Source organism: Chiloscyllium punctatum, chromosome 7 (assembly GCF_047496795.1).
Source record: "Chiloscyllium punctatum isolate Juve2018m chromosome 7, sChiPun1.3, whole genome shotgun sequence".
Classification (NCBI taxonomy): Eukaryota; Metazoa; Chordata; class Chondrichthyes; order Orectolobiformes; family Hemiscylliidae; genus Chiloscyllium; species Chiloscyllium punctatum.
This window is the reverse complement of record NC_092745.1, coordinates 74129486-74138257: the sequence shown is the minus strand read 5'-3', so window position 1 is coordinate 74138257 and position 8772 is coordinate 74129486. Positions and strand designations below refer to the sequence as shown.

The window sequence follows — 8772 nt, the reverse complement described above, 5'->3', positions numbered from 1 at the left end:
ACACTAGCCCAATAACTTCCATATGCTTATCCAATGCCCACTTGAATGACCATAAAGAGGGAGAGTCCATCACTGATACTGGCAGGGCATTCCATGAACTCACAACCCGCTGAGTAAAAAATCTACCCTTAACATCTGTCCTATACCTACCATCCCTTAATTTAAAGCTGTGTCCCCTAGTAACAGCTGACTCCATACGCGGAAAAAGGTTCTCACTGTCAACCCTATCTAACCCCCTAAGCATCTTGTACACCTCTATCAAATCTCCCCTAAACCTTCTTTTCTCCAATGAGAACAGCCCCAAGTGCCTCAGCCTTTCCTCATACGATCTTCCTACCATGCCAGGCAACATCCTGGTAAACCTCCTCTGCACCCGTTCCAGTGCCTCCACATCCTTCCTATAGTATGGCGACCAAAACTGTACACAATACTCCAGATAAGGCCGCACCAGAGTTTTATACAACTGCAACATGACCTCAGGACTCTGGAACTCAATTCCTCTACCAATAAAGCCCAGTACGCCATATGCCTTCTTCACAGCACTATTTACCTGGGTGGCAACTTTCAGAGATCTGTGTACATGGACACCAAGATCCCTCTGCTCATCCACACTACCAAGTAGCCTACCATTAGCCCAGTAATCCATCTTCTTGTTACTCCTACCAAAGTGAATGACTTCACACTTAGCTACATTGAACTCCATTTGCCACCTTTCTGCCCAGCTCTGCAACTTATCTATATCCCGCTGTAACCTGCCACATCCTTCTTCGCTGTCCACCACTCCCCTGACTTTCGTATCATCCGCAAACTTGCTCACCCAGCCTTCAAGCCCCTCCTCCAGGTCATTTATAAAAATGACAAACAGCAATGGTCCCAAAACAGATCTTTGTGGAACACCACTAGTAACTGCACTCCAAGATGAACCTTTACCATCAACTACTACCCTCTGTCTCCTTCCAGCCAGCCAATTCCTAATCCAAACCTCTAATGCACCCTCAATGCCATACCTCTGTAATTTTTGCAGTAGCCTACCATGGGGTACTTTATCAAACGCCTTGCTAAAATCCATATACACCACATCTACTGCTTTACCCTCGTCCACTTCCTTAGTCACCTTCTCAAAGAACTCAATAAGGTTTGTGAGGCACGACCTGCCCTTCACAAAACCATGCTGACTATCCTTGATCACATTATTCCTATCCAGATGTTCATAAATCCTATCCCTTACGATTCTCTCTAAGACTTTGCCCACAACAGAAGTGAGACTCACTGGCCTATAGTTACTAGGGCTGTCCCTACTCCCCTTCTTGAACAAGGGGACCATATTCGCTATCCTCCAGTCCTCTGGCACTATTCCTGTAGACGACGACGACATAAAAATCAAGGCCAATGGCTCCACTATCTCCTCCCTAGCTTCCCAGAGGATCCTAGGATAAATGCCATCAGGCCCAGGGGACTTAACTATTTTCACCCTTTCCAGTATTCCCCACCTCTTCCCTACATACCTCAAAGCCATCCATTCTAATCACTTGTGACTCAATATTCACATCAGCAACAACGTCCTGTTCCTGAGTGAATACTGATGAAAAGTATTGATTTAGTGTCTCTCCAATCTCCTCTGCCTCCAAGCACAACTTCCCACTACTATCTTTGACTGGACCGATACCTATCCTAGTCATCCTTTTATTCCTGACATACCTATAGAAAGCCTTAGGGTTTTCCCTAATCCTACCAACCAAGGACTTTTCATGTCCCCTTCTCGCTGCTCTTAGCTCTCTCTTCAGATCCTTCCTGGCTACCTTATAACTCTCAATTGCCCCAACTGAACCTTCACGCCTCATCTTTACATAGGCCGCCCTCTTCCCTTTTACAAGAGATTCCAATTCCTTATTAAACCACGGCTCCCTCACAAGATCCTTTCCTCCCTGCCTGACTGGTACATACTTACCAAGGACACCCAATAGCTGCTCCTTGAACAAGCTCCACATATCATTTGTGTCCTTCCCTTGAAGCCTATTTTTCCAATCCACACATCCTAAGTCATGCCTCACTGCGTCATAATTTCCCTGCCCCCAGCTATAACTCTTGCCCTGCAGTGCACACTTATCCCTCTCCATCACTAGAGTAAAAGTCACCAAGTTGTGGTCACTGTCCCCGAAGTGCTCACCTACCTCCAAGTCTAACACCTGGCCTGGTTCATTACCTAGAACCAAATCCAGTATGGCCTCACCTCTTGTTGGCCTGTCTACTTATTGTGTCAGGAAACCCTCCTGCACACATTGGGCAAACACCGACCCATCTAACGAACTTGAGCTGTAGCTTTCCCAGTCAATATCTGGGAAGTTAAAGTCCCCCATAACAACCACCCTATTACTTTCACTCTTCTCCTGAATCATCCTTGCAATACTTTCCTCTACGTCTCTCGGACTATTAGGAGGCCTGTAGAAAACTCCTAACAGGGTGACCTCACCTTTCCTATTTCTAACCTCAGCCCAAACTACCTCAAATGGCAAGTCTTCCTCCATCGTCCTTTCCACCGCTGTAATACTATCCTTGACAAGCAATGCCACACCTCCCCCTCTTTTACCCCCACCTCTGACCCTACTAAAACATTTAAACCCTGGAATCTGCAATAGCCATTCCTGTCCCTGTTCTACCCACATCTCTGTAATGGCCACAACATCGAAGTCCCAGGTAGCAACCCACGCTGCAAGTTCTCCTACCTTATTTCTTATACTTCTGGCATTGAAGTATACACACTTCAAGCCACCTTCCTGTTTACTGGCACCCTCCTTCGAGATCGATGCCATGTTCCTAACCTCCCTACACTCAAGGTCCTGTACCCTAAAGCTACCGTCCAGGTTCCCATGCCCCTGAAGAGCTAGTTTAAACCCCCCCAAAGAGCACTAGCAAACCTCCCCCCAAGGATACTGGTGCCCCTCAGGTTCAGGTGGAGACCATCCTGTTTATAGAGGTCCCACCTTCCCCAGAAAGAACCCCAGTTGTCCAGAAACTGGAATCCCTCCCTCCTGCACCATCCCTGTAGCCACGCATTTAACTGTTCTCTCTCCCTATTCCTCGACTCTCTATCACGTGGCACGGGTAACAGACCAGAGACAACAACTCTGTTCGTTCTAGCTCTGAGCTTCCAACCTAGCTCCCTGAAAGCCTGACTAACATCCTCACCCCTCTTCCTACCTATGTCGTTGGTGCCAATGTGGACCATGACCTGGGGCTGTTCCCCCTCCCCCTTAAGGACCCGGAAAACACGATCAGAGACATCATGTACCCTTGCACCTGGGAGGCAACATACCAATCGTGAATCTCTGTCGCCCCCACAAAACCACCTATCTGTGCCCCTTACTATTGAGTCCCCAATAACTATCGCTCTACCTTTCTCCGCCCTTCCCTTCTGAGCAACGGGGACAGGCTCCGTGCCAGAGGCCTGAACCTCGTTGCTTACCCCTGGTAAGTTGTCCCCCCCAAAAGTATCCAAAACGGTATACTTGTTATTGAGGGGAACGACCGCAGGGGGTCCTTGCACTGGCTGCTTCCTCCCAGTCCCCCTCACTGTCACCCATCTGTCTATAACTTTCGGAGTAACTACTTCCCTAAAGCTCTGATCTATGACCACCTCTGCCTCCCGAATGATCCGTAGTTCATCCAACTCCAGCTCCAGTTCCCTAACACGGTCTTGGAGGAGCTGGAGATGGGTGCACTTCCCGCAAGTGTAATCAGCAGGGACGCTAATGGCTTCCCTCACCTCAAACATCTTGCAAGAGGAACATTGCACTGCCTTCGCTGCCATCCCTCTAAAAGGTAAACTTTAAAAAGAAAACTGGATCTAAAGAAACAAACAAGCAAAATGCAGCACTTACCTACTTACCACAACGGGTCTTATTATTAGGTTAGAGGAGGAGGGCGGGTGGGAGGCTCTACCCCTGTCGTGCCTCGGGTTCCTCGCCTGCGCGCTTTTATAGAGAAAAAAAACCTTCCCAGGTAAGCTAGCGCGACACCAGCTTCCGGGTCCGCTAGGCGTTAAAAAAACAAACTTTAAATTTTAACCGTTTAAAAAAAATAACTGGACTATACCGCAACTTAAACTAAATACCACCAGACAGCATGTCCTCATCCTGCAGTGTAAGCATCCCCCTGAACATGCTATCCACATAGTCCTCTGGCTCCTGAATCCACTACAATGACTCCAGAAGCCACATGAATATGACTCTATGGGAAAAGCACCAACACAAAAGCAAGTTATGCTAAATCTTCATCAAACACAAATCAGGCCTCAGCTGGAGGATTGTGTTCAATTCTGGATACCCCACTTTAGAGACTCTGTTAGAAAGTTAGAGAGGATGTAAATGAGGTTAATGAGAATGGTATCAGAGAAGAGGAACTTTAGTGACATGAAGAAACTGGAGAAGGGAAGGTAATCCTCCTTAGAACAGAGGAGACCAATAGGACACGATAGAACCATTCAACATTGTAATCCACTTCAATTGGGTAAAATGGGAGAGAAAAAACACTGTCCAATAGCAGATGGATCGGAGGATACAGATTTAAGGTAATTAGCCGAAGAGGCAAACACAATGTTAGGAAACATCTTTTAATGTAAGTTATGAATAGCCATTTTCAAAGGGAAAGAGATAAATACATGATGTGGGGTTGGGAGAAGAACAAAGGATTAGTGGTGCTGGAAGAGCACAGCAGTTCAGGCAGCATCCAAGTAGCTTCGAAATCGACGTTTCGGGCTGAAGGGCTTTTGCCCGAAACGTCGATTTCGAAGCTACTTGGATGCTGCCTGAACTGCTGTGCTCTTCCAGCACCACTAATCCAGAATCTGGTTTCCAGCATCTGCAGTCATTGTTTTTACCAGAAGAACAAAGGAGTTGATCTTCTTGGACATCTCAACCAAAGAGAGAGCACAGGCTGCATGACCTTTGTTGTATCATTCTACAATACAGCAAAATCAATTGTGCACTAGTCGAGATCATATATTTTGTCACATGTCATTCTAGGCTACAACTGATGGAATTTTGAATTCAGTTGGATTTCAGTGGGAGGGGAGAATCCTGGGAAGGCAGCAGAGACATCTACAAAGAAAACTTTTATATTTGCATAACAAGGGTACAGTATCTGGCAGATTTTACTAAGCAAAGCATCTGTGTAGTTGCTTAATTTTATTGAAACGTCTACCAAATGACTCACCATCCGCCAAACCCTGCAAAATGTAATTAAATCAGAGGCAACTTATTATGAGCAGATGAAAGGAACTACTTGCAGGGTACTCAACTAAATAAGTGATCTGTATCACTGCATAGATATAAATGTAATACTTTATTTAGAAGGGGATGTAGACAAGTAACTTCCAACAATATAACTATAAAGTAGTAAACTGTTTTACATTCTGAACTCTGATTAAAAGTGCAATAATGCTTACTGTTGTGAAAATGAAATGTGCTTTCTATTGCTTACATCTATTAATGTTTCAAATTTACCACAGGTCAACTGAAAGTAGTATTCAATAATAAAGGACTTAACATTGTATGGGCATTGAATGAATCTTAATTACACATTTGAAATAAAGTAATCATTTTAATTCAGTGGTATTGTGTCTGGTCAAATGGCTGCAATTGGCACATTTATTATAAACTGAAGAACCATAACAAGATAGGATCAGGAATATGGTTGTTGAACAAGCACCATCATGATCAACATTGTATTCATTGAAAGGAAAGGTATTCAGTGAAAGGAAAGGTATTCAGTGAACAGTTGGCGACTCTGTAGCTTAAAGAACCATGTTAACTGTATTAATGAATGGTTATTTTAAGCGAAATGGGTAGTTAATAGATTTGTTGATGTAGATTGTCACCTTAAATAAATAGCATGTGTGGTGTCCTTTCATGTGCTAATTTGTACAACTTTCTAGTTGTAATACAATACTGGTGTTGATAGTGAGAATGCATATTTAGTTACATTAATTTTAATTTTCAACTAGACCATTTAAGAGACTGGAAACAACATATCACCAATAGAGGGTGTATATATGTATTTTTTACATATATTTATATTTTATTACATTTTTACTTAAATCCTAGCTCATGATAATTTTTCCTGATAGCTTTGTCTTTCTACAATATTCTGAACCTTGAACATGGACTAGAAGATGATAGTTTACAGTAACATTTCACATTTTTCAGGTTTATCCTTTAGTTATTCCTCCTTTGACATTTTATCTTCTGACTTAATAGGATTAGTCTTTTAAGTGATCACTGTAGGACTGGTACGGCCTGTTCGCTCATGAATCTGAGAAATCTTCAAAGCAATTTTTATTAGAGGGGAGAGCATCACCTGTAAATGAAACAAATTACAATTTTCAAATTAATTTCCTTTTAGAAAAAAGTTGTTCTCTTGGCTCGCTTATTTGGTGCACACACACAGTGAATCAGTTGCAGCTGAGTAGGTTGCTTTTAGGATTTTGATAGATGCTAGGAATTAATCTTGTGGCACTCTGAATGTGCTGCAGGATTTGAATAACTCCCTTAAATCTGGTTGCTTAGAGATGGACATTCTTTCCAGAACACTATATAGTTTTAACATGACTGCCTCATTTTTAATTGACTGTTTGACTGTGTAGTGCAGCATTCAATTTATTTTGTTGATTACTGCACAGCCACTGTGATTGGACTACTGACGGTCGACTTGAGCCTATTGAACTTCCCTTTCAACTTCAAGCTGTGCTATTTTAGACCTTTTCATGCGGAGTGTAGAACAGTAAAGTCTGGATTTCTTTCAGAATTCCTCTTCAGTGGGAGAAGCTCTGTCCTTCACTTAGTTGTCTTCTAAAATTGACAAAGTTGAGTTGGATACCTCAATAGTACAATAGTGCATGAATTCCACACACTAACTAATGGGACATTTCAATATAACAAATTTTGGTGTTCCAATAACGTGAAATACACTGCTACACAAAATCTTACATTTTCACTCTTTCTCTCATGATGGTTTTGAGTGATTCTGGACAGTTTCACTAATAGTGGGAGGTCCTTGTGACTCTACCCAAATGCACCATTTTTCACACATGAGCCTAGGTGCAGCATAATTTTCTGGTACTGAACATACTTTAATCATGAGGAAGCACCACAGCAATTTTTTTTCTACCTGCTGTGTACACATATACAATTTCAGATGTAAGTCAGACAAATATAGGTTGTTCTAGAGCATGCGTTTTGTTAATGCAAATTCACTATAACACCTTTGACCAGTGAAGACAGTGTTCCTATAGCATGAACGTTTAAAGCATGTATTGGTTATAACAAGATTCCAGCCCCATTTGTTTTAATGGTGCTGTTAATTACAAAATTTTCTTATAAAATGGGATTGCATGAGAACAGCGCTATAGTAGAACTGATTGTAGAAGGAGAAACAATGGCTGTTGCTCGCTTTCAACCAGAACACTTGGGTCAACTGCAGCACTAATAACTACTGCCATAGTTAATTCGATTCAATGGGTGAATGAGAACGAGTTGTGCAATTCTCAGACTTAGCGTCAAATTTGGAACCTTCCTGGTCTATAAGACTCACTCCTGTTAAACCACTGAGCCTTCAGGAGACTATTTCTTACATTTATAATCAAAACAATTGGCCACAAGTTGGACTATAACCTAGTGTTGTGTGATTTTCAAATTCATAAAACATGTTTTTTTGAAAGAGATCAAATAGCAACTGGAAAGGCTGGCTTCTCATTTGCTTGGTGTGTAGGTATTGAACTACTCTATAACATCTGTGCCTCTGATTAGCAAGTTGACAGAGATCAGCAACAAATGACAGTTTCCAGTGTTACTTAGCAGAAAACACAGTGATGAACAATGGTAGATATTTCAGAAAATAGTTCATGACTCATAGCAAAGATATATTGCAGTGAGGAAGAAGAATCCTAGGAAGAGGATTAAACATGGCTAACCAAGGGAGTTAACGATATTGTTAAATTGAAAAAAAATACAACCTGGCAAAGATTAGTGGTAAGCAAGGAGTTTGAGAAAGTTTTAAAAGCCAACAAAAGATGGCCAGAAAATAATAAAGTGGGAGAAAATCAACAAGGATAAACTAACAAGTAATTAAAGACCATCACAGTAAGAACTTCTTTAAATACAAAATAAGAAGATAACAAAATAAGTGAGCAGGTGCCTTGGAGAATGAAGGTGGAGAAATAATAATGAGGAATAAGGAATGAGGAAATGGCAGAAGAGCTGAATAGATAATTTGCATTAGTCATCACAGTAGAGGATGCTAAGAGAATTCAAAATTATTAATTCAAGGGCCAAAAGATGGAGAGGAAGGGATAAATAAAACAACTATCATGAGAAAAAAAAATACTGGGGAAACTAATGAGGCTAAAAGGCTGCAATGTCATCTGCATATGAAAGGCTGCATTCCAGGATGTCAAAGGAGGTCTCTGGATGAATGATAAAGAAAATGCCATTTTAAAAGGAATATTTTTAAAAATTACCTGTGGCTCTTTGAAGATTTTACAAGCATCTTTGTAATAGCTATCAATGTAAATTCTGATGGTTGCTCCAGCACTGCCAGTTCCACTTAATCTAAAGATAAGGCGTGATCCATCTGTGAAAATGATTCTCAATCCCTGTCAACATATGATTTATGAGAATTATTCATGAGTGATACTAATGTAGTGACCTGTCAATGATATGGCTAACATTCTATATATATACACATATATATCTTTAGCACATTGCTATTACGAGTTAC

The 8772-nt window shown here is 41.7% G+C and overlaps 1 protein-coding gene across 2 annotated transcripts in view; it reads right to left on the bottom strand.

Moving 5' to 3' along the window:
• Positions 1-5321: 5321 nt before the first annotated feature.
• The window catches only part of pgm1 (phosphoglucomutase 1), a 79229-nt gene continuing 75778 nt past the window's right edge, over positions 5322-8772 (bottom strand). For both annotated transcript variants that reach the window (XM_072574044.1, XM_072574043.1), the window contains exons 10-11: positions 8513-8647; positions 5322-6354 (exon numbers count right to left, since the gene is read on the bottom strand). In XM_072574044.1, the coding sequence (XP_072430145.1) occupies positions 6265-6354; positions 8513-8647 (225 nt within the window). In that variant the 3' untranslated portion in view covers positions 5322-6264. The remainder of the gene's footprint in view (positions 6355-8512; positions 8648-8772) is intronic.